Genomic DNA, 27,686 nt, shown 5'->3' with positions numbered 1-27,686 from the left:
CATTGGAAGGACTGAGGATAATTACAGGATACGATTTAAAGCTGGAGAAAATAGATGATAAAATGAAATAGTGTTTTTATCCTAGAATGATTAAGTCACAATAACATTAGGATGGTGGCCTCATATTTGAAACCCTCACAGTATGTTCCAGGTCAACTCTGACCCAGTCTAAGAATCTCCTCATAAAAAGTGTCTATACCCAATGTTGAACCACAGATGTGTTTAGAAATCATCAATAGTGGATCTGACTGATCAATAAATGTGATTAAACCTTGATTCATGTTTCAGAGAGCAGAGAGAGTGTATGTTTTAGCTCCTATCACACAATATCATGTCCTATTTGACCTAAGACATGAAAATATAACATAGCAATAATGATGGAAATGTATTTAATGTAAAGTGAAAATGAACTGTGGGGTTTATTGTATAATCATTAGAGCCATCAGTCTTCACTGCTACATCATAAAAAGAATGATTCAAACTATGAACTATTCATTTAACATAAACACATGTCAATAGATACAGAGATCATTTGACCCAGAACACACTCAATGGACAAACATTTGGAGCATCTATATAAAAGTATAGGTTTGAAATATCTTCATCTATGTGCATTTTGGGCCACTGTAGGAAAAGTCATCAAATTTCAGAGTAAAAGACATTTGGGGTGTTTTAACAGTTGTCTAATGTCAAATTCTGGTCAAATATGATCCGAACAGTATGTAAGGTTAAAGGTTAAGGTTAAATTGAAATGATTTTATATAATAATGGAAACCATAAATGCTCAAATAAAAACTGGTATTGAAAGAATAGCGATCAAACAAAAATAAGGCTTGTCTTCAATAAATGACGTGTCATTTCTACTTAGCTGTTTTTTCAATCATTGTTAAAAGACTGTCAATGGTATTTAACACTCCCAGCACATGACTTCATATTAAAAGCCTACCAAGAAGGTACTGTGTTATGCCTTTTGAGTAACTGGAAGGTTTTTCATGTGGAACATCTGCAAGAAATGCTTCATTCCATTGAGAGTAGCACCAATTGAAAGTAAAGTGCAGCAGAACTGAATAAAGACATTCATGTTTCATACTTGAGTATGATGTGACAGATGTTGCCAGCTGTTATTTGAGTCTAGCTTTTACTTGACAATATGCACTTTATATTTATAATGTCAAAATAAATGGTCTTTAACATGACGAAAGTGTAGTTTTCTTTAACAACAAACAGTAAATACAAACAACAGCATAAAGAAAACCTTCTTAATCGTATTTATGTGTTTCAAATAAAAGCTTGCTTCTATGCTGCTTGTCTTATGTCTGCAGTTGAGATCAATAACGGAATTTATACACAATATGCTGTTTGATCCTGTGAATAGTTTAAGTTCAAATTTTAAGTTAATGATGAATAAAATTTGACATGTTGAACAAACATTTTGTCTTCCATAGTGATGAACACAAGGCTAACAGTAAAATGACATCATGCATGTTATAAAACTACTTAGCAGGAGTGTGATGACGCTGCATTGCATTGCATAACCTTTTATACCAGGAGCATGAATGAATATTTCCCCTCCACTAAGCAGCTAACTGTTCAGTGTTAATAATAAACACACCTCTGCAACATCTCAAGCCTACCTACAGTAGTATAGATCTACTGTAATGTTTATCTCCAACAATGTGAAGGCTGCAGAATGTTTTCATGGTGCTGCAGCTTACACTCAACTAAGTTTAATTACAGTAATGGTCTGTGGAGAAGGATTATGTTGTCAGTCAGAAATGTGAAGTGAGCAGGTTAAGAGGGAATTATTCCCACACATGGAGCAGTGCAATGAGCATGTCTATGCTGGAACAGTGGAATATACAGCACAGGACTTTAACTCAGAGTAAAGATGTAGTGGTTAAGGATTGAGGGATTAGCCTTCACTCTGATGTAAACACACTGACATTGATTGAGTGTGTACTGCTTCTTTCCATTACTCCAAGTTAAACTTGTGTGCAGATCATATTAATAATTGAAGGTTACAGAGGTTTAGGAGTTGATTAAACTTCAGAGTTAATATACAGAAAACAACACTGACACTGTTTTGACACAAACTTGGTAGAGAGTTATCAAACACATTCCACTCAAACCAGCAGGGATGATACGACCTAAGAATGATCTATCATATTTTTTATTAATAATTCTTAATGATATCATTAATAAAATGACTGTGGCCTGGACCTAGTTAACATCAAGCATCAGAAAATGGATCAAGTGTTTCTGCGATGTTATAATGAATTAAAATTCTGGGGGAGAATTAAAAAGACTTCATTGCTGGGGGGAAAAGCTGTTAGTAATGGCAGGAAGATATGGTAAAGCAGCATAACATAAAGTCTTCCACAATATGTTACTTTCTCCTTTGGCTGTTCACTTAACATTTGAAATCCGCAGTTTAATCGTCTGTGTAAACCGAGGTGAGCGCCCCCTACTGACGTTATACTATACTGTAACACATACTATGCTGACTTTTTCATACTTTTTTTTTCTTAGGAAGCTTTTTAAGACTTTCAAGATCTACAGATACCCTGATAATAACAGCTGTTGAATGCTGGGATATTTAGAAGGGTGTAACTGCAGCCTACACTCACCCTGACCTTACACCACACAGCAGATGATTGCAGGTCGGTGAGTGTAATTTACCCAGCCTATGTTTACAGCAGCAGGTGAGCTAGCTGTCAATCACAGCTGTCAATCAACGGCCATCTTTCAACTCAGCTTTCTATTACACAGACGACTCTTACTATTACTATTACTATGCTATTACTTTTGCAGCTTTGTGTCTTTCTGGTTTGGAAGACAGCACGGCCAGTACAGACGAGGCAGCCCCCCCCCCCCCCCCCCCCCCACACACACACACACACTGCAGAGACAGATTGGGAGGTAAGGCTGCTGTGTTTACATACCAGCCTGTCAGCCGGCTAAACAGCCCTAGCTTCCCAGCCTGGACCCTTAAACATCACATAAACAAGACCACAATTAAAAGCACATGGGCACCATTATTCAACATACCTCATGCTGAGGCTCCATGTTTCATGTTGGAACACACTTGAATAAACTGTTACCAGACACCCAACAGCCATACAAGACATTTCAGCTATTCCATTTGTAAGAGTCTTGGGTAATAATCCAGAATATTAAGAACTATCAACTCAGTCATCATACTGACCACTGTAATGTTATTTTTTCATAATTATCAGCATATTACATCATTCTCATGAGTGTCCTTGTTGCCACTGATATAATTACAGTGGTGGCTTCTGTCATTACAGTACTTCAGTGACTCATGACCAGTTCCTTTAGAACAATGCCATGTGTAAACCACTTAAGTGAAATCTTGCTTTTGGCTTTATATAAAAGCAAAACTGTCAGTGCTATGTGGCATTCTGCATGTAAGAAGATATACCCAACCACAGCTCAACACAAGATTTGGGAACCTCAGAAGTACAGCACAAAAGTATTTTTGTGCTGCTCCAAAAGGACAAAGAGAGAAGTTTCTAACTGACTTACAGTAAATATGGGAGTGACTGGTAGTGATGTGTTTGGAGGGTGGAGGGGTGAGCATTATGGTGAAGTTATTGGAGTGTACATGTAATGTTAAACAGCTTGTTGCATCATTAACTCATATCCTGTCTTGCTAGCAGCTGCAGCAGTACATGTTCATGTAGATGTTTTGTCACTTTTGGGAGTTGTTAGAGTTGATGTGTTATTGTTTACCACAAACCAAATCACTGGTTTGCACTTTATGACTGAGAAATTCCTGTTACCTTAAAACTCCCCCTTCACTCAAACATATGCTTTTTCTTCTTGTTCTTTCAGGTGGATGTTTGAGTTTCACTCTGGATATATGTATGTGCAGAGTTAGTTTTCACATCCATCTGTCAAAAGTGAAAGGTTTCTCTATGCTCACCTTCAATCTAATTTTAAGGGTTGGGCCTACAAGCATTATTTGTGACATCACAACTAGTTTGGAAGCCAGTTGCGGTCCTGTATGCAACGTACATGAGTGTGATGAGGAAACGTGAAACATGAAATAAATGAGCATACTCATAGATGGATTTTTATGAGGGAAAAGAAGTTGATGAATGAAGATTTTAGCTTGGTAATGATCCTTATTTTTGTGGAAACCCCATATCACACACATTATTCTTCTAAACAGAGTATTGTTTCAGTATTGTATGTCTAAATACATGTCTGGAGAAGATCTTTGAACTGTGTGCCATGTTTGTGTGTTGCCATAACAACTTACAACATAGGGCTTTGGCATTTATACCAAATCTGGGAATGCATGAATAACAGCAGTCCTCTCATTCATTTGAATGAGGGCAGTGTGCTTACGCTGTATGAGGATGGAATCCATAGAGCTTAGCAAAAAGTAACACAGCAGCCACCCAGCAAGAGCCCAACATCACACTGGGGCCAGTCACATACACACAGGCACACATTCCTGGTGGATTACTTTATGATGTCAATGTCATATTCAACTGTTTACCCTGTAATCATCACCATGAAAGATGAAACAGTTGCCGTCATGAAAACTTTCCAGAGTTGTAAAATCTTGTCTGTGAGTTTTAGAACCGGCTTGCGTGTTTTGGCCAACTCTGCCTCAATCTGTCAGACAACAAGCCCCCACCACCAAAACTCCCTGCATCATAGCAACCGTTTGGTTGATTTGGTGTGAATGCAGCCATTGCTATTTCTCTGATCATCAGTGATTTGATTTGCATAAACTCATGGCCGGATCTACCATACGGCCAATTTGGGTAAGAGCCCAGAAGCTCTTGGGCAGAAAGGGGCTCTCCATAATGGGAAAACAATGTGTGCTTGTTGGACTCAAAAGAAATATGATCCAAGGCTTGACCCATTCTCTTGATGGTGATATGGGTCACTGTTGTTTCCACCCGACAGCAGCGCTATCCAATCAGAATAAAATAAAAGTTGTTGGTGGAACATGCATAAACCATTCCATCCTGATATCCTCCAAAGAAAAATCATAAAAATCAGTGCTGATTATTATTTGATGTCAATATTTTATAGAACATATATATATATAAAAATAATATGATTCTAAATGAAGTTTCCTTGATTGTGAATGAAATAGTAATGTAGTCGATAAATCAACTATTTTCATGTCATATCTACACATCATTTTGATATCTGAACATCATCATGACATCATTTTTGGTTGGTAGCAGGTGGTTCAGTGGTGAACCTCACAGCAGTAAGTCACCCCTGCCTGAACGCATGGATGAATGACTTTGACAGCAAAAGGCTAATATTGGTTTGGATGAATGTGTATGTGTGGGGAGGGGCGGGTGGAGGAGGGTGGAGGACACTCACCTAGCAAGAGATCACTCTTACTCTGGGGAGATCTCTGTCTCCTGGTGCACAACCACTTTGGTGACAGACATATCTGGGTGCTGCTCTTTTGCCTCTTTAATGGCCTGAGCCAAAGCCTGAGTGAAGGAAGAAGGAGAAGAAGAAGAAGAAGAAGAAGAAGAAGAAGAAATAATGAGTTTAATTAAAGTGACTTGCATGCAGAACAAATCTACTTGATATAAGCAATCACTCTTTGAGGGGAATTAAGTCTACGAATAAATCCAGCTTCACCCATCAGACACACACGTGTGTCAAGCAGAAATCAACAAAAGCACCTGCACTTACTGATGAGCTCAGAGGAAACATAATTACTACAACATTTAGTCTGAAGAGTGAAGCATCATTTTCATTCCTCACCTTGTCATGATCAATTTCAGTGTCTCCAGTTATGATGATCCTCTTCTCAATACGAGTCTCAGAGATTCCTCCTTTCACCGTCTATAACAGAGACATCAAACTAGCTTGAGTATAATTCCTCAGAGGGAAAATCTAGACAAAACGTATCTTCCCTCCCTTATGGCAGTCTGGGCATCAGTTTGATCCAGACACAAAGTTAACTCTCACAGCATTACCTTGAACAAGATACTACTACTAGATTAATAGAACATGTCACACAATGGTATTATGTTACATATGTTTATTAAGAATATGTGAGTGTGTACATGAATTGAAACTCAAATGACTACATTTGCGCTCATACTCTGTTTTTAATTATGATGCACTTGATTGATTGAATGTTAGATGATCATATTAATTAACATTTTCCTAATGTCTATGCAAGTTATGAATCTTATAATAACAACTGATCTACGCTATTTTTTTGCTTTTACAAACTTTGCATTATGTTGTCACTTGAGTCCATTATTGGTATAAAAATCAGTACACGTACAAAGTAATGAATACACTATAGAGGCAACTATACAGTGACTGACAGGAAACATGTATACCAACATGATACAACAAAGATACAAAACCTTTTCTGCTCTGATCTAAACATTTGAGTATCTCAGCCACATGTTTGGTCTGTGTTGTTGTACATTGGGTCTCATGCAAGAACATTTTCATATTTTCATCCTAAAACTCTGACGTTTGTAAGACGGATTAAACAAACTCTCTAAACTGCACAGACATGACATAAATCTCTGGTTTCAGCCTGATGAATGTTGGCAAGATGTGATCATTAGCATAATCAACGCCCCTAAATCCTCTGCTCCTCTATTTGCAAAATGTTCCCAAAGAGTAAAAAGAAGAATTTGAGCTTCAAGTCATGCTTCCAGAAATCAAGAGACACATTTCTCAGTGTGTCACTGGTCATTAGACAGAAGCTAAAAAGCATCTTTCTAAAGTAGAGCACTCCATGACTAATATGATAGGCGGTCATGTGACAGTCACAGATATTTACAGCCAACTACTACCGGCATAAATATAATCACATCTAAAAAAACACTCAGTATATGATGATGATGATATGCTGAACATGTTTATATTTTATTTTAGTTCATATGATGATTAAACTCATGATTAGAGATGCACCGATCCGATATTAATATCAGATATTGGCCTGATATTATAAATAGCTACATCGGGTATCAGATAATGGGGCTGATCTATTCACTTCACGTTTGACCAAGTTAGTTAAGCTACTTGTTTATTATTTATTCTCAGTTTAAGATGCTATATTTCATATTGGATTTTGAATTCCTGTTTGCACTGAATGTTTACAAAGAAGACTCCTGTTTATTTTAAGTGTTGTTCCAATTTGTTGCTGGTACACAATTATTGAGCATTTAAATGATAAATAACAATTCAGTACATTTATATCTATGTGTTACATTTTGTTTTACAAAAAAGTAATGTTTAAGTCAAGCCTGATGCCTTTAGTCTGTTCCACATGGTGAGGTATACAGTTTATTCATTCAACAATGGTATTGAATCGGTATCGTTATCGACCGATATGCAAAGCCCAGGTATTGGTATTGTGACTGAAAAAGTTGGATTGGTGCATTCCTAATCATGATTACTAGTCTAAGTGTTTTTGCCTTGTTGTTAGTTGGTTGTGGTGGTCTGTTCATGACTTGTATGACAGGTCTGGATCACTTCTGGATTGTGTTCAGACCTCTGTGATCATTTGAAATAGGCGACAATTCATAATGCTACAAAATGTCTAACTAAATCACTTGCACGTTCCACTGATAAACAAACTTGTTAGTACTAGTGCTTCTTGATGAGGCCCAATATATTTTTGCAGAGAAGATGACATATTGCATCTTTACATCACTGATGTGTGTGAATAGCTGAACATGTGGCTGTGATGTCTGTTCATACCTCAAAGACAATCACTTTCTACTATTGTCATTTTGATATCCAACATCCCATGATTTATAAAAGTTAATGTCTAAGACTTCACAAAAACAATACACAATACAAACAATAGTTTCTATGACTTTACTAAAATGACTCAAAATTAAAGTTCACGGTCATTTGTCATTTAACTGTGAAGAAATGTTTTTTTAAGTACAATTTCAGAAGTGTTTGCAGAAACCAATGAAAGAAAACTTTGAAAGAAATACATAGTACAGGAGGACAGTGGAACAACAGTTGTCAGGTAACAGAGCAGGACTTGTTTTAGATAGTTCTCACTCACAGTGCTATTCAAGCTATTCATACAACTGATCTGGCTTGTGAGGCTCCATACACATTAGAACCTAATATTTAAAAAAAAAACTGTATAGTAAGGTTTGGTTAAGAAAAGGGGGCAGGCTATATGGAGTCTCCCTCTCAATTACTCTCCAGCAGGGTCAATACAACTGGCACAGGTGATTGAAACTAGGGATCCATCACAGCATGGTGGTAATTGCTGTATTGATCTGTATTGACTGTGAGGCTGTGTGTGGAGTAAGCAGACCTTGGTGATCTGGGTGGTGGTGGTGGTGCTGATGGTCTCAGAGGTGATGGTTTGGGCACTCAGCAGCACTCCTGAGTCCCTCTCTGCCAGGCTGTCCACCGGCTGTGGGAGAGACACCTTTTCAGTGTTACACAAGAATCTCAAATAATGTCTGTGAAGATTCTTAGTCATCAGTGTAATGGTTATCCAAGAATGGTTGAATCAAGGGAACTGGACTTATCTGACAGGTGGGGACTCCCAGGATTTTCAAGGGATTTGAACTTCATTGTGTTTGTTGTGTACATCAATGAAGATAAGAATCAATGCACATCATATCAATGTTGTTGTGTGCATGACTTTTGTAGCATGCTTGTACAACCCAACAGCGTAGCTAGCTAACTGTTGTAGCTACTTATCACCACAACACCAATCAAAGATCAGGCCAGTAACAGGTTCATTTTAAACCTACTGTGCTCTAACAATGGCTGAATTAAGAGCAAGTGGATGGAAGCCGGTCTTATTTAACTAAATCCATTTCTGCGAATTGATTTTCATAGTGCTGCAAAAGGAACTGACGCCAATAGCTACCTCGAAGGTTGGGCAAACTGAGAAATGGTTGTCAGTAATGTAAGATATATGCCTGAAGTGGTTACAAGGCTGATCATGAAAAACCATCCGTGTTTTGCCAGAGTGACGATCTTACATATTTTTTATTTAAATCAATTTTAGGATATTTTATTTGAAAGATTATTGTACAACTGCTTGTTTTAAAAGTATTTTAACATTTGAAAACATTGGATTCTGTTGTCAGTGAATATAATAGTTATAAAAAGTTTACATTTCTCAAAGTAAAAAAGTATTGTTTTGGTATTGATACTGATACTCAGGTGTTGTATTCACATTAACTTTTCCCAATTCCAACAAATCGACAGAGGTCAGGCTGGGAACAAAATGTCTGGCCAGTATTGTACAATGAACATGTTTCAACAAGTACAATATCACAATCTTAAAAATAACGGATAGACCCTTTACACTTATAATTGTGTCTAATCAAGGGCCTACAGAATCCCTGTGATTCTTTTTTATGCAGTTCCTAGAATTCCTCTCACCTGTGCTGACTCGTATGTGATGGTCTTGGTCTCAGTGTGAACGAGGGGAATGTCCTTGTAGGCCACAGTTCCTCTCAGGGAGTTGGTGACATCTGAGATGGTGATTGTCTGGGTCTTCAGCAAAGGGGACTGAAGGGATCAGACACACAGTCAGCAATAAACTCTGTGAAGGCTCGATCGAGACACAACACTTGTCACACATGATCTATCATTCCCATTCAGCACCACCAGATACAAACACACTCACCCACTGCATCCTTATAAGACTGAGGTTGACGTCATAGCTTTTAACAACCACCATACAAGCAGGCAGAGAAAAGTATTCTTTCTACAAGAAAATGCATGAATACTGGTGTATCATTACTATGAGTGGGGTACTGTAAATTACTCATGAAATTACTATCCTATCTTTAGTTTTTTATGTACTGAATATAATCAGTTAAAGTTAATAAGTTAAAGACCGTGTAAAGTGAATTCAAACATTTTCTTCTAAACACATTAAATAGGTCATACATGTATTTCTAAAAAAGGTGTAAAAAGCATTTCAACCATTTAGATTTGAATTGTGGAGCTAGGCTTCACAAACTGTGTTTCAAGATTTCTGTGTTTGATTGACAGGTGACATTTGGTGGTGGGCGGGGTTTCAGCGAACTCGGTGGGCACTCCCACAGCGTTTGGGACCAGAGAAAGAGGCTGATTTTTATACAACTTTGAAGCCCAATGTCATATATTTTATATATAAATTTGGCAGGGTGGTTAACAACACACTTTTCTGTGGTATGTCAAACTCAGAACACATATTTATTCTTACTTTACACGGACTTTAAGGCAGAGTAACATTATGGCATTTATCACCAGCTTGCTGGCCCCAGTGTAATACTTATTTTTGGGGATATAACAGTAGCAGTAAAAGTGTCACTTACATGTATTCTCCTTACTTTGCCACTGTATACAGTGTACAGGAGAGACAGATGGTCAGAGGGTGAAAACTGTTGTTGTTTCAAAACTTATTCACAAAAAAGAATGAATTAGCTGTTATGAATAAGCTTTAATGGAGCATTGTGTCAGCTGCTCTGTGCAGCATGATGATGTTACTGCTGGACCTCAAGAGGACTGCATCAGAGTTCCCAAAACACCAGACCCAGCAAAAAACCATCTCATTGAATATGTTCCTTAAAAAAAAAACCCTCTCCACTTTTGTACTGTATGTGCAGAGTTTGACACTAGATGGCTGCTTTCACATTCATCTGATGAAGGGGGAATGTTCTCTCATTGCTCACCTTAAATCTCAGTTACATGTGCATAGAGGCATGATTTGTGACATCACAACTGGAAATCAATCAAGTTCTAATATGCAACTTACAATAACATTTTACTATGAAGAAAGAGACATCTTGTGTCCAGCAGTTAAACATTTGAAATGAATAATACTTGCATATTGACAGATTCTAGATTTCTAAATAAAGTAAATGTTATTCTATCAACTAACTAATTAAATATTTTGTGGGAAAAACATTTCAGTCACAAAATATTATTCCAGGCAGAGTTATTTATGTCTCACAACATGGAGCAGATCTTTCACAATTTTAGTTGAGAAGTTGAGTGGTAAAGTTATGGTACTTAGATAAGTGGATGGCAAGATACTGATAATACAGAAATACAGGCTAATATTCTAACTAACCCTAACCCTACGCCTAACATTGAGTGCATGCCAAGACAGATACATGCTGAAAAGGCACAAAATGAAAACTATCTGCATGGTTCCATATCTGGCATAACAAAACACAATTATCCATTAACTCCCTATATTTATGGTTAAAATGTTCATATATGTTCAAAGCAGATTCATAAGTTGATGAGGTCTGCCTGAACCCATCATTAGGTTTCATCTCAGAGAGAATGAAAGCGGGAACTGTCATCCTCTCTTTATTGTCTTTTTGGGAGTAGAGAAGCATATTCAGCCATCTAGCCATCATTCCTCTGAAAGGATACATCTCCAAAAGAAGATGTGACCTATGTTTTGGTAAACATTACATATACCAAACTTTTGTGAAATTCATTTCACACCTCTCTCATTGGAGGAGCAACTCTACCAGTGTCTTGCTTCCTTAAATGAGCATGTTGTATCATGTATCATGCTGTATGTTCAGTATCTTGACACAAGGGAAATATTCAAAACTGTTAAATATATGTTACTTATAGGAGGGAGCACACATGATGCATTTTCTATGGAGTTTGAAGTGAATAAACTGTAGCTTGATCAGCAATCTGTAGTCATTAAAAATAGACCTAAAGCAAAGAACTGCATAGATCAGCCTGAAACATAAAAATACAACCATGGGATGCTAATAGCCAAAGCAGCAACGGTGTAGCAAGCTGACTACTGAAACGGATCACTGTGAGCAGTGAGAACAAAAAACATGTCATCACACAAGTGAGCTGTAACATCATGTAGTGCATGTTTCAAGAAGCATCTAACTGACAGTGAAGAATTAGCCACAGCCAATCAGCTCAATTTGAGCAAGCTCAGTGGCACAAGCATTCAGTGAAGAGGCAGCCAGCAAAATGAAAGTGTCCAAACAAACACTATGACAAAACAGATACTAGCAAAGAGAAACAGAACATTAAGAATAATAGAGGAATAACAGAATAACACATGACATTTAAGATTTAAGTGCAATAACCTATACTTCATTTTTAAACATGGATTAACAGTACTGTTGCATATAAATGGGCTTTCAACATAACTGCAATTTATTGAGCACTGTGTACGCAAATGTCACATACAACATGTTGTTGATAAGCAAACCTATAGCAGTGGACAGATGGTTTGACATAGTACCATTTTTTTCCTTTATTTGATCAGGCAATCTCATTGAGATTAAGATCTCCTTTCTGACAGATAATTGAGCATTGTGTTCTTGTCTTCATAAAACAAGAACACAGTCAGCAGACAGAAACAACACTACTTGTTACTAGTTACTAGATACCAGCTATTAGAATCACAAAACATCAGATAATAAAGCTTTAAAATCTCCAAGAGGAATGTAAGATTCAAGTTTGAGGGCAGTTGGCAGTTCATTCTATTTAAAAGGTGAATAATACCTAAAACCAATTCTACCAGCATCAGTGCAAACATGAGGGATATCTAATGTTAAGCAGTTACTGGTTCATGCACTTTAGTTAGTACTAGATTTAAATGAGAGAAGAGATGTGAGGTAGTTTGTAGGATTCAACAGTAAAGATGAATAACATAAGATGGTTATTTCTTCTCATATGTAAGGAAGTCCAACCAACCTTGTGATACAGAAAACAATGAGTATGAAATGTTTTCATTAGTGATAAAGCGTAATGCACTGTGAAGCACAGGACTCTGAAGTATTGATAGTGCAGTATGACAATACATAGTCAAGGACAGACATGAAGTTTGACTGCACAATCGTTTTACAGAAGAGAACAGACCTTTGATTCTATATTAGAAGCCTAGTTTGATTTTTTATTTCTGAGTCAAATGTGAAATGAAATGTGAATGACAGTCTGCTGTCAAGGCAATTTATTTGGCTAGACACAGTACTGTATAAGTGTTTGTGTGACTCAGTAATATGGGTGCCATTGAGATGGAGAACACCATGTATTTGGTATTTTCTGTACTTGAAACTAGACTGCAATTAAGAAATGATATTTGGAAAGCATCCCCTGTGCTGGGGTTGAGACTGGGGTGTATAACATTGTATCATCTGCAAAAAAATGGACATTGAAGCATTGATGAGGGAGAATTACATTATTTGCGTAGAAGATCATCATTTTGATATGAAGGAGCTTGATCTATTCCAAGCTCTTTCAGGATGGCTGAGCTCCCCAACCTATTTTTAGGACCCTGCCACCCTGCAAAGGAAACTTACCCGAAGCTCATGACAATGTCAGGCCCTAAATTCACAGGTACTGTACCTGAATTACCTTAATTCTGAACATCTTCACCAGCAGAGAATAAACATCAGTTAAAAAAAGTCAAACAATATAAGCCTCAAAGTTTGATTAACAACTATGCAAATATTAGCCAATAAACAATGTTTATTATGTTAACAAAACTTGTTATATGAATTATGTCATATTGCAAGCTGTTTCCTATATTTTAAGACTACATTCAGACAGATTTTAGACCTGCATGAAAAGAAGACATTCCTCTCACTTGTTTGGATGGGGCCAGTCAGGCCTGATCCAGATCTGGGGTACAAACATAAAAGAGTGGGCTCTGCTAAAAAATGCATGGTCATCAAGCAAGAACTCAAAGTTTACTGCAACACAACATTGTTGCCAATGTAAATAGTTGTAAAAAAAAAAGTGATGTTGTGACCTGAAGCAACATACCACCACCAGCACAGCCCCTAATTCAATGCAGGGTTGCTAACGGTCTAAATGCCAGCTAAAGGCTGAATCCTTTGCCTCACTTGGAGCCTAATATGGTCCATACACTTCACTACGAACATTTTCCATAGGATTTACTTCTTCAGCAGAAAGCCTCGCAAACCAACTGAATGCAAAAGCGACTTCTACATATATGACTACCCTGGACACTCTAGAGGTGCTATCATCAAAGGCAGGTGCATCACAGCTGCCGGTGTTACAGGTGGTGCGACCTACTCGCTTCCTACTCACTGTTTCCTGAGGTAGTCTTTGATTCAATTAAAGACTTTTCTGGTAAAGTTGGATTTAATGTGATGTTCTCCTGTTAGCTTTGAAACTTTGAATGAAGAGGGACTGCTTGTGCCCTGTGACCATTGGAGATGAACTGATGAATGGTGCTATACAACCTAAAGGACAACTTGTGCTATTTCATTTCCCAATTAAAGACAATAAAAGGACCCTTTGGGTTCCTACTAAAAGGTACACTTTTTCCCAACTGAAGTCTGTTTTTGTTCAACTTGTCCATGCTCTCTTTAAAGGTAAAGGTACACTTCGGGATTTTTCAACCAGGACCCTCATCACATCATTATGTGTCTAAATGTCTAATGAGGGCAACATTTTTTGAAAATGGTCCAGTATTGAATTGAATGCTTCAGCCATTAGCAGTGAAACAACCTTCAATGTAATCCTTTTGAGTCAATAGCATCTCGTCCATGTACATACACTAAAACTGCTTGTTTTTGCCTCTGATTGGCTCAGATTGTAATTTTAAGTGTCTGACAACCATACAGAGAAACAAATCAACAAATAAACTAAATATTCAGCCATGACAGACCTTGAGAGAGGAGTGCTGGATGATGTTGATTGTGTTGCAGTGCATATAGTATGCCTTAGTGATCATGGCTGAATATTTTGCTGATTTTGTTTCACAGCTGCTGGATGAAGCGCTCTCGCTGGACCAGTTTCAAAAATTGTTGTTCCCACTAGTCACATAGATGCTAAAAGATAGGAAAATAGGGTCCAGGTCAAACAAAGTTTCCCTTTAGGTGACATAAAATAACTGCATATACTACCAGACCCCAGATAAATGAAATGAAATAAATGAAAGGCATTCATTTTGATTTGGCATGTTGTGGAGAATGGAACGGGGACGGAAAGCAGGTAAGAAAAAAAACGTATGACTCAACTGTCATTCTGACCAGAGGATCACAACTATATTATACATATTCAAGTATACACACACCATATTAGATGCATTTATTATTTGTATAGTACATGTATCACACCTTATATCTACTAACTATAAATTATGACTGGAAACGTGTCAGTATAACCAGAAAGACTGGATAAATGAATTGACTGAATAACAGAAAGTCCAGCAGTAGAGAGAGAAAAACAACTTCTATGTGGTAATTACCTATAGTATCACAGTGAAAGTACAAGCTTACAGATAGTGAGTTACCCAAAAATACAAAGACATTAAATCATTAGATCATACAGACGTGCACACACCCACCATTACACTGAGAACATGAACTAAGCATGCATGTCTTTTATGGATATATTTAGTTAAATATTTGTGTTGTAAAAGTAGTAAAGACATATTACAGCTTGTATGTCAGTCCCACCAACATTTCAAAGGGTAAACATAATACTTTCCCAGAGTTATATCCAGCCATACTGTGTTAAAATTAGCAAATGGTCCACATTTCCTACCATCATTAAAGGCCCCGAACATCATCTACACTGTAAAATGTTTATAAATCTTTGAAATGTGAAATATTGTAACGACTTCTCAGAATATGGCTTAGTGAGCCAAATTAAGTGTTACTGAACTCATATAAATACTGTAGATTTCAACACAAAACTGAAAAAAAACCTAGAAATCTCCAGAAACTAAGAAAATGTGTGGCACCACAGCAATAACAGGTATAAAAGGATGATATAATTAAACCATGAGTCAGCCTGACCATGATCAGTGCACCAAACACTTCCTGCATGAACATATAGACCATAGCACCCGTGGTTACATATACCCAGGCTGGGCAAAGATGTACACCTTTCTACCTCAACTGTTAAGGAGCACATTTAAGAAAGATTTGATTTAAAGCTAAATATGCAACTTTTCACACTGAATAATAATATAAGTATAGATACTATCATCAGAATGAGAATTTAGCCTGAATATAAACAGCTAATCTACAGGGCTGTATACATTTTTCGAGAGTACTGAAACTGCAATACCTCATTTTTGGTTCTACCAAAGTGATACCTTTGTATTATATAATACAAACGTGTTCCTCCACAAATATAAAAAAATAAAACTTTTAGCTCTGGTTTGGTCTACACCGAATTACTGAAGAAAATATCAGACTGTTTATCTACTAAATTATGTTCACCAACTTGTCTCTAACTGTGTCTTTCTCAGAGCTTTCTTTCACTAAAACAGCTGCTTGCTGCTGATACTGGAAATTAAGTCAACAAGACTAAGTTTGTGGGCAACTTAGTCTTATAAACTAGACAATGAACAATGGAGGTTCAAGAGGTTGGTAAACCTGAATAGAATTATTCTTTTATCTGCCTGATTAAAGAATAAGTAAAACATGATTACAGAGACTATATTCATACTATGACATAGTCATATATATTGACTGTATAGAATTAGATAATATTGGATATTTTACCTATTCGAAAATGATTACCTTTCTTTAAATTACAGGTAGTTGTTAAAATGCAGTCTGGTTCATTGCACTTTACAGCTAGATTATAATAGGAATTATTTCATATTAGTCGTGTCAACGTTTAGTGCCCATCTAGGAAGTGGCCTGCTCTTTAATGTACTGAAAATAAGAGTTTAGAGGTTGGTAAGCAAGACTTGCTCCCCACCAATCAAGCATTCTCCGATTTAATGTGACATGTGATTGGCCCACTGTCAGAGCAGCTACAGTCCGTCTATGGTAGTGAAGTTGTGGTGAATTTGAGTTAGCACGCTTAACAGTTTAGCAGCCAAAATACCACCTAAATGCTCTAAAGTGTGTCTATACTACACACTGTTCCACTGATAAAAGACAGAGACCTACATGTGTAATGTATCTAATGAAGTACTCAGTTGGTATCGATATCACTTTAAGGCTACTTGGATTGGTTAAATGATACCCAGCCCTAGAGGTTGGGATGGTGAACAGGTATCTAGCGCATTCGACTTTCATATAGGAGAAAAGAGCTTTTGTCACAATCCAGTAGTTCCTGTTCACTTTTAGTGTCCTTCACCATACTCTTTCCCTAGCATGCCCAAACCTTTCCCAAGTGTTTTAGCTGCCCAACCCAAACCATTCTTTGGTGGTCATGCACAGGTCTGAAATGTGAGTTGGGGTATTCGTTTTACACCCATGTATAACTCTAGCTCACTCTGTTATTTCTGTTAACAGAATAGACTATGCATTTTTAGTTGCTGCCTGTGTATTATATGGACCTGGCCAGCAATGAGCTATGTAATGGCTAGTTACCATACAACAGTAACAATAAAGGAAAAAGTAAGAAAAGAGAATTGTCAGCTGTCTCTTTTATGTTACTACAAATAACTTTAACTCAATCAGATCTTATGGCTGCTGTTAACCATCCACTATGTGGATTCTGTCTGATTTTACAGTAGTTCCTTTTTTCAAGTCTTTATCTTGTCCATCTCTAGAATGGACTATTACTAACGTAGACCAGTTTGTCAAGTTAAACTAACTATAAAACTAAATTCTGTTCAAAACACAGCTAGCGCACTGAGGAGTTTTATTCCATATTTGTAATTTCATGCATCAAAAGTGAAAGCGTAAGGTCAGTCCTGTCACATTATGCTTCTTCAGTGTTTCAGTGGCTGGCAGGCTTCCACACTGCCTCCCAAATCTGGTTCACCATCATTACTGTATGTCCATCAACTTTCAATTACTGCTCACTGCTGGAGAGGTTGACTAATTTACACCAAGACAGACTAATATTATTTCTAAGCCATCTTTCCAGTCCTGTACCCTCCATCTTGCACGCTCTTGTATTCATTAGAGCAGTGTCATACAACCTTCAGTCTTTTTAGACAAATATCTAACTCGCAGACCTAAGAGAGCAGGTCTCTTAGGTCAACAAAAGTCATTTGCATTTCATCAGATATCTACAGAGCTTGGTAGTCTGAGGGTAAACAAAATTCATTCATACTCTTGAATTACTTAATTCATATTTATGAATCAGTTTAATTAGTTCATATCATTAGGTTATCACATTATTGTCCCCTCAACACTGCTATCAGGTGCACATGTACCACTGAGTAGCCTACTGAAGTGCAGCATTAACCGTAACAGTTGCCAGACTGTTGCCAGATATAGTTTTATTTAGATGTTGGATGGAGATGCTTTACATTTTGTCAAACTTCTTCCTTATGGACATTTTATATAATGTCAGCATTTTAATTTGGGTCCAAGAATACATCACTTAAATTACTTTTTTTCCTTTTTTCAAAGACACCTACTAGGCCTGCAGATTTTAAATGGCCTGACAAAGAATACTTCCAAGGTACTTCCTTGTTGTTTAAAGAAACTGCTCTACTGGTTTCCTTACTTCTGTCACCGTTAAGCCCTGGTCACATCAGAAAGTAGCACTGTGAGATTCACCCACATGTCACCTAAATAGATGATACTGGAAGCTATGTGATGTAGTCACTATTTGTGGGGCTGACTAGATTACCTGACGATAACATATTTTATCAACTGCCCTCTCACGTATGACTGTAATCCATCCTGTATCTTTACTGGTGATATTCAAGGCAGGGTTAATCAATCTTGGAAGGGACAAGATTACTGAATATTCTCACGGTTTAGACTCTCAGGGTCTCTGTTGCCTCAAAGTTCAACACTGCCAAGACAGTATGCAGTTGTTCAACACTGCAAATTTGAATGCCAAAGATCAACAAAACTGAACTGTTGTTGGCACTTGACAAGTGCAACTGACTTATATCATGTTACTTTATATTCACCTGAAGCCTCCCCTCACGCTATGATGAACAGGCAGGACACATCCACATAACCTCTGCTATGATGATGGTTACAATTTACCGATGAGGCAAATTATTACATTTCTTTATGGGTTCAGGAGGAAAATTTCTTGTTAGGCTCATGAAACCCTGAATTATGTCAAAAATTCAAATGTTTTGATACTATTGTGCTGCATCTCCAAAATTGCCAAAATTGTAATACCTTTAAAGACTGAGAAACCTCAGCCTTAACTACCAATCAGCAAACAAAATGCTTCTGGTGTCCCTTGTGAGAACTGCTTGACTTTATCCCATCCTGACTTTGGTCTATGATCATCCCTGCATCACATCATGGTGGCATTGTTCCATAACATGTTACTGGAATAAAATAAAATTGCTGTGATGTGTTCCTGAGTTATTCATTATCTCCATTGATGAAATCTGAACTTACATATGGCCTGATTGTCTGCTGATACTTGGTCCAACATTAACACATGGCTAACGCACGACAGTCACAACATACAGATTCTTAAAACTGTTTGAGCGGTTTAGTCAACTGACACATGACTGAATATTGTATACAAGGCTGTATTACAGAAATGTCCTAAGTGAAATATTTTCAGTGAGTAACGTTAAGAGCTTGTGATTTAAAATACAAGCTCAAGAATTCAGGCTCTAATTCAGTACAATTAACAAGACTTTAGAGAGGATAAAAAATTAGATCTTGAAATGTAACATGCAACTTAGTAAAGGACATCCTTTGTAATACAACCACAGGAAATATACTTAACGGCAGAAACTACTACTTACAATGCAAGCACAAAATGAAAATTGTTAGTAACAAATCTTTCCTTTTGCTATGTGATGAAAGAAACCTTCACTTTAACTGAAATAGAAATGCTAAATTGCTGATTGCTGAAAACGTGGCAATGTAACTTTTGAAATAGAAAATAGCATTCTTACAAGTGAAAACATGACCTCATAAGCAATAAAAGGCAACCTTGTCCAATATATACATTCAGTGATTTTCCCATTGCAGTATTACCTGGTCTGATATGACCAACAGCTTATGGTTAATACCCTAGTACACTGAAGTAAGTCAACTAACTACTGCTGTAGTCGATTTTATGATGACACTTTATTTATGCTACAGTGCTACATTTTAGCAGTTAGGGTTACCTTAGTTGATCTTTTCCCCCCTGACTAGCGACTGTCCAACAATAATAGCTTAGCAACTGTAACCAGGCATGTTAGCTCTGTCTACCTTTGGATGTCTCTACATAATGAAGCATATTTTATGGGGGGAACTGGGTTATTGTATAATCAAAAACACAAGAGGAAAAGAGTAAATAGACAATTAAACTGTGTGTTTGTCTGTCCTAATGTAAGCTGCAAATATTAGTATGCATGGCTAACTAGCTTACTACCTACAGTAGTAACCCGGTGTTCACTGGAGTCATATTATTTGTTTACTCATAATCATATAATCAGCATACAAATAGCTAAACTACCTTTGGGTTACACTAGAAAAGACCTTGTTCAGGACATTAACACACTAGCTGTTCCTAGATGTAACTTTAGTTTTAGCTATCTCGGTCTGTGTCCTGCTTTTTATCGGATTTGGAAAATCACTCAAAATCAACTTCAGCCAAACTCACTACCCAAGATAGTGCTATGTTCACCAAACTCATTCACTAGTCTTCTTCCCCAAAGTCTTATCTGAAACATACTGTTTAAAAAATACAATCATAAAGCAAACTTGTGTGTTGCTTGTTTATGTATGATTTTTCTATAGAAGGCATCTGAATAAGTTAAGAAATGAACAATGGTCTTACCATAGATTTTCCTAATACTCCTCTGTATTGCTAGAACTTACTAGCTACCGCAGTATAACAGCAATACTGCTCCTTTATTTCAGAGTCAGATATATGGAGCATTAACTGATGTGGATGCTGATTTTTTTCCTGGGAAATGTAGCTTTGGCCTCAGGTTTTTAGCAAGATTCAGATTAATGTATGTATGTATGTATGCATTCTTGGTTTTAAAAAAGACAGCAGCAGACAGTTTAACCAACTATGGAAAAGTTACTTGATTAGATCGCTAGAGGTGATAAAATCTGGCAGTGACAGTTGTCATTCAGACAGAAAAATTAGACATCACGTCTTCCTCTCAAAAATAACTGCAAATTTCCACAAGAAAATCTGCCAATGTTATCACTGTAAACTGCATGTGTGTAGCCTAGAATGGAAAGCTTGACAGGCGAAGCAACAGTTAGTAAAATGGTGTAGGCCTTATTGAAGGGTCAACTACCACTTGTGGCCACTGTGTAGTAAAAGGTACAGGGGCTCACTTTAAAGAGGACATTTCTTTTTGAGTTCAGCCATTTTAGGCAGTGGTGAATGGACAGAAGGAAAGATAATAAATGCAAGTACAGGTCAGTCAGGATAATGAATTCGAGGTAGAGGGACGAAACAGCACTTGAATGAAGCAGTCTCTAGATGACCAAGGCGCCTTGCAGGATTAAATGTTCTTGCCAATCATTTGTCTTTTAAATGAAGGCCAGCCACAGCATGGTTAGGGCCATCACCAGCAGCCCTGACAGAAAGAAGGACATCCGGGAGTGCTGAATCCTAGCTGGGTTTAGCACACAAGGGTTATCCAAGCTCCTCCCCTCATCTGGCACATTGATAGTCACCTTTACAGTGTGACCATGAGCTTGTTCTTCCTCCTCTTCCTCCTCGTCCTCCCCCTCATCAACCCAATCAACCTCACTGTCCTCCTCATCTTCTTCCAGCAGGTAGTCATGTCTGTACAGCGGCACCCCCCCTCGCACTGGGGACAAACTACATGCTCTTACCTTGTGTCCGAACAGAGACTGCCTCCCTCGCTGTGCTCAGCAGTGGTAGACCAAGAGAAACAGATAACAATGAACAGACAAGTGGGATATGGTCAACTGACAAGAGAAGGTGATAGGGAGATAGTAGGATGAAGAAACAGAGATGTTGAAGGGAAAGTACAGGGAGGGGAGGCTCAACGGTATTTAGCATGATGGGGTCATGGGTTTGCAAGAAGTCGCCTATATTTTGTCTGCGGTGTTGTCTGACAGAAGTTTGTTACGTGTGTTACTCTGTGTGTTAGCTTTGAGGAGCTACATGTAAACATCAGAACTGAGCTAGAACTACCCAGGTAAGCTCATACTACAATTATGAGAGGGTTAAGTTGAGTAGCTTCCACATGAAACAGGATAAATCTGGTTCTTCCATCTCTGTAGCATCTTAAATGCTTCTCTTATTTACGTAGTTACAGGATTACTGCAACACTGAATGGATTTTCTGAATCTCCTTATCACCTTAAAATGCAGTTAGGACACAGTGACATCACAACAGCAAAGTCTGATAGGACAAAAACATGGTCAGATTGTAAATAAGCCAACAGTTTAGCCAGACTATCTCTAAAAGTTGGACTAGGGTTAGATTTGGCTAACCCTAGTGTTAGGGGGTTTCCTGGAATACGACTCTAACCCTTACTGTTAACCTGTAATGTTGCTAATAATTGCTAATAGCACAATTAAGCCATGAGTGCCATGAACTACAATATAACTACAATATAACTACAATGGATATTAACAATTTGGATAATCATTTTACGTATCATGGTCAGATATCATGATCATCTGACTGCTCATGTTACTTGACCTCTGACTTCTTTTTAGTGATGTCACCACTTACCCACATCTCAGCATTTAACATGGGGGGTACACTGTTACTACTACTCATTGAGAATGAAGAATCAGTAGAAGAAGCAGAAGAATGATAAGATCCAAGTTGTAATAAACTGGAATTATCCTACATTTCTGCAGTACAAAGTATCCAGCTCTTAGTTGTAACTGGTGAAAAGGTGTTTAGTAACCAACAGGTAGGACAGTGTTGTCATCTACACAATGGCAATGTTGTGTTTGACAAGTTGAACAAGTTGGAAACTTGTTAGCATGCAGATAGCTGCAAGATACTGCAAAGTACAGGTGAATGCAGATTAAAGCAAAGCTGCAGTGGCTACAGATGGTTTTCCATTTGAAACCAATGAAATGCCTTTGTAAAAAAAACATCTTTGAAATCAACTTTAAGGGTACATACAAACTATTGACCACTCCATATTCTTCCCCCAAACAGTGACCTTCCAATCACAGTTTAGCAACTGTAGGGATTTGACCACATGATGAAGCAGGGAGTGTGCCACATTAGCGCAATACTTGGCAATACTTGGGAGGGTATCTCTATCATCATCTTTCTGTAACCAAAAATACAGGGACAAAAGCTTAAGGGATATATTTAATAGTGTGCTTATCTGCTCTGACAAGCTACTGTAGTAATTATGCATTACCTCCAAACGCATGAATTAGTATATCATTAATTAAAGGAAGAATTCACTGCTGCGAATATGATGATGTCTTAAAAGGAGGTCAGCTAAGTATTATAAATGTGCAATTATTTTTTAAACTTGCTGCCAAATGACTAGAGAAAATGGAGAAAAGGGATGTTGGTTCCCCATACCGCTCTTAAGGAGGAATCCAACAGCAACCACAGTGCCATTTTCCTCCATTTTGTGGATCTCTTCTATTCATGGTTACAAAATGCAGGGGGTGAATAAGAAGACAAAGCTAGTGAGCACCATTATATGTCTTTACTGAAGCTTATTTTCATTTACAAAGTTGGTTTACAACGTTTGTCCTTGTAGAGTCTGGAGTCTTTATTGTACTGGTGTGCAAGGATCATAAAAATAACTGCACTGGAGTCAGTTATGTTATGTGGATCAACTTACCAAGTGCTGCACGGTACTGCTGGATGTAGCCACAAGTTAAATGTAATACAGTCACTGTTGGCTGTTGTTCTGTATTCAGAGTTGGCAAAGTCTGATAGGAATATATTCTGTCAGAAAACAAAGTCAGGTTTAACAAAGCACTGCAAAGTTTGATGGGGTGCAGATTTTTCATTCTGTCTCTTTACACTCATCATTGTGATGATCGCTGCAGCCACTCTTGCTAGAATGCCTCTCTAACAGCTGCAGTCATTACTGTACACCTGGTCACTTTGTCTTGTCACTGTTTTGTCTTATGCTTCCATGGCAACATGGAGGGAAGTTAAATATTTTTTATTTGCATATAATACCCGCATTTTAATGATACAATGCTGGTTGGAAATCATTAAATGTTCCCTTTAACTAACGTACATTATGATGTAGTATTATAGATGATGTTAGAAATTTGAAAGATTTGTCCATCTTTAAAGCCTTTTCTCATGTAAATGTGAAACATTGTTTTTTAATATGTAGCATAAAGCACACATCTAATCTCTCTGTTGCTTATGCAAATAATTTATGAATTTTTCATGCAAGAAATGACAGTTTGATCATGTTTCTTTTCCGCACTATAATACTAGAGCTAACTAATTCAGTCTTGCAATATCAGAACAAAGCTCCTCTTTTTATTTCCAACTCTTCTACACAGATCAAGTAGTGAGGATGCTGAGTTTTTGCCTTAATCTTGTGCTTTTGTCTTTTTTGCTTCATCATGTGACACTTAGCATGATGTATATAACTATCAAATTCATATTTAAGACATAAGGTTCTAATTTTGACATGTTTTAAGCAAAGTTTTCAATAACCTTACATTTAAAGTTGATTTGCTAGCTCACTAGAGCTGATCCAATCTGGTAGCCACAGTTGTCATTTCAGCCAATCTACAGTTGCTGACTAAAAATGTTGACATTTATTTTCCTGTTTGAAATCATTTTTACCCCAAATTTGGTATAAATATGTATAAAATATGCTAATCTGTCACTGTTATCTGCATATGTGCAGTGCAAGAATGCAAAGCTTGACAGGTGTAGCGGGGCGGAGCTTATTGAAGGGCAAATTACTACTGCCATGTGTAATAATCTAACTATAATTTGTTTGCTCAGGTAAAGGAAGAAGAGGGCAATATAATGCGATGTGGCCTAAATCACACGATATCAAAAGCTCATTAAACACTTAAAGTCAATAATTAATTAGAGTATGACCACTGGTTGAATTACCCTGACAGGAGAACAGCCACTGAGTGATACTGTAAAGTGTTGAAAGATGGCAGATAGGGACAGTGAGGTGGTCTAATCAGGCTGCACCTTTGAGAGAGCAGCAGCGGCAGAAGAGGAAAACTTATTTAAGGAAAAGGAGGATTCTAATATAAGTCTCATCTCCATGGTGGGAATAGGAAAGGCATCCTCTGGCAGCAAAAATTCTAGCTAGTGCAAACCATTTTGGCAGTGCAAAGTCTTCTAAATGCCAACAGGAAGGAAGAAACACCAGAAAAGCTGCCTGGTATGAGCTGTCAAAACCATATGTCATCCGCCCTGCTTTATATTGTACCAACATTCTGTCAGTTGTCTTGGCAACTCAGATGACAGGAACTCTGGAAGAGCTTCAAACACTTTGGAAGGGAATTCTACATTGCACACAATATGATGGTGATGTACTAGGCAAGATCATTGTTTATCCTGCAAGAATCTACCAGCTCAGTGAAAATCTGGGAATTCTTAACGTGTGGCTGGTGATGCAATGGAGACTATTTCTATTTTTTCATCCTATGTGTCATCATAATTCCTAGCATTCAGCAATAATATGAAATTACGAAATTGTGCCTCAGGCTGTCAGCAAAAAAACTGCAGTTATGGCTAGATTCTTGAGTATTAAAAAAGGAAGATGTGATAAAAGGATGATATCTCATGTCTGGGATAGAAACTGAGTCTTCAAGTCATGGGTAGAGGAGGGCCCAGATCCAGATGGAAACACTGGCATACTGGAGGATTGAGATCCTCTCTGACCTTCAGTGTCATTGTCTAAACGTGCAGAAAAGAATGGTGGAGGTTGTGGGGAAGAGGATGGAGTTGGTGGGGATTTGACAGGAGAAACTGGCCCGAACTTTAAAGGGGGTTTGGGAAAAGAAGATGAAGACAGCAGTGGCAGAGATACAAGACAGACACACAAAGACACAGAAAGACATCCGGTGAGGGATAGATACAGGGAGGAGGATTGGAGGGTGAGAGAGATGAAGAGGAGGGGAGGAGGGGGGTCAGTCTTCTTCCTACTAATCATTGGTCTTTAGCTTGCTTTCCTGCGTTCTTTTGCTTTTCAGTTTTTCACTGGTCAAATCAGGCAAAAGAGTCATGCGTATTCACAATTATAAGGATAAACCCATCCATGCGACTGTTTGGCAGATCGAGCAAGATGACAAAGCTTGCAGCAGCCATTCATAGAGTAAAGGCAGTGGGTGTGAAGTTAGGGTTAAAGGGTATGGGGCACCTACAAAGATGTCAGTATGCTTCAAATAAAATGCTTGTCAGATGTCAAACACTGCCAAAACCCCCTCCCCTTCCCCACCACCTTTTTAACATTGGAATTCAGGGGACTTTGTCCAACAATGAATGCAACGTTTCTGAAACTGACAATGCGACAATCCCACCAGGTGTGTGGAACACCATGCATGTCTTTGAGAAGAGGATTTCCAACATTGTGTGCACCCTTATCCCTAATTTGTACAATTCATCACATCCTACAACTCCCTCTGACCACAGGCTTTACAACATCGACTATTCGACTATTTGTGCTAAGTGGTGGTTGGTTTGAAGCATACTGAACCCTTTAGGTTACAGCTGAACGCAATCTGGTGAAGTTGAAGAGCTGCTTCTTGCCAGTAGGCCATGGACATAGCCTCCAGGTGCCATTCTTTATTTTGCTCATAAAGAAACGCTGGATAGTGTTGACATACTGCAGCCTGCGCCAAAAAGCACCAAATTAGACATGCCGCCAACTCTGTTTATGTATGCAGGTACAACTGTGGACATCCTCCCCTGCACACACATACACACACATGCCATCTTTCACTCAGCAAAAAAACATTCCCAATGTGTCTAGTCTGTCTGTGACTGCAGTTACAGTCATGCTAAAGCAATGGAATGACATGGAGAAAGCCAATAGCACCACCAAGTGGAAGATCAGTGTACAGTTCAAATTATAGAGTAAATTAAAGTGTGGACATCTGTGATACACTGCATGAAGAATATGTATACAACTATTTACTGATCAGTACTGTACATTTGTGTGTGTCTTCCCTGTGGTATCCCTTCATGCAAGTCTGTGCATATGATTTAAAACATTTAAAATGGTGTAACTATAGAATTATCTAGAGGTAGCAAGGCTCTATGTTGCTCTATGTCACTTTCTACAGGTCTTTTGAAGACCAACATGGGATTATTAGCCAGTGTGTGCCCCCAGGGGCCCTCAAAGTGGTGATTTGATTAATTTATTTGGCAATATGCACTCAAACACTACCAACTAAAAGGGTGGATCTTAGGTGACTCAAACCTTTAGTCTCAGCCTTGAGGTATTAAGATCTAGTTTTAATATCTTTAATATCTCAGTTGCACACACCAGATCATTTGTTTTCAGTTATTCTAGCTGATTAGACCTTTAGTCAGGTGGAAGTGGGGTGGAGCTATGATGGTAATTAAATACAGTCACCCAACTCAATGGACTAATAAGAATGAAAAAAACATAATTGGGCAATTTCACTACAGAAACTTTCACATGGGACCATGATTTTTTTAGTAACTCAGGAACTAAACCAGTGTAAGGAGGAACCAGACACTTCCCTACTCCAGTGGTACTATCTTCTGCGAGGAGAGGACACATCGCTGAGTGTTTAAACACAGATGCTGCAGCAACAACGACATGGCTACTGCTTCATTTCTACAATAGGCAAGTACATGGCGTGATCATTATTGATTATATGACAAGGTACGAACATGTCTTGCTGTTGATTTACATCAAGAAC

General features: G+C 37.9%; 1 protein-coding gene across 1 annotated transcript in view; it reads right to left on the bottom strand.

Moving 5' to 3' along the window:
• Positions 1-5,393: 5,393 nt before the first annotated feature.
• The window catches only part of epb41a (erythrocyte membrane protein band 4.1a), a 51,561-nt gene continuing 29,268 nt past the window's right edge, over positions 5,394-27,686 (bottom strand). Inside the window, exons 16-20 of the mRNA XM_053333765.1 lie at positions 15,870-15,875; positions 9,409-9,537; positions 8,321-8,422; positions 5,773-5,853; positions 5,394-5,492 (exon numbers count right to left, since the gene is read on the bottom strand). Coding sequence (XP_053189740.1) covers positions 5,394-5,492; positions 5,773-5,853; positions 8,321-8,422; positions 9,409-9,537; positions 15,870-15,875 — 417 coding nt within the window. The remainder of the gene's footprint in view (positions 5,493-5,772; positions 5,854-8,320; positions 8,423-9,408; positions 9,538-15,869; positions 15,876-27,686) is intronic.

This window comes from Scomber japonicus, chromosome 15, assembly GCF_027409825.1.
Source record: "Scomber japonicus isolate fScoJap1 chromosome 15, fScoJap1.pri, whole genome shotgun sequence".
Lineage (NCBI taxonomy): Eukaryota > Metazoa > Chordata > Actinopteri > Scombriformes > Scombridae > Scomber > Scomber japonicus.
Note: the sequence above shows the minus strand (reverse complement) of the source record. Positions and strands in the feature narration are given on the sequence as shown.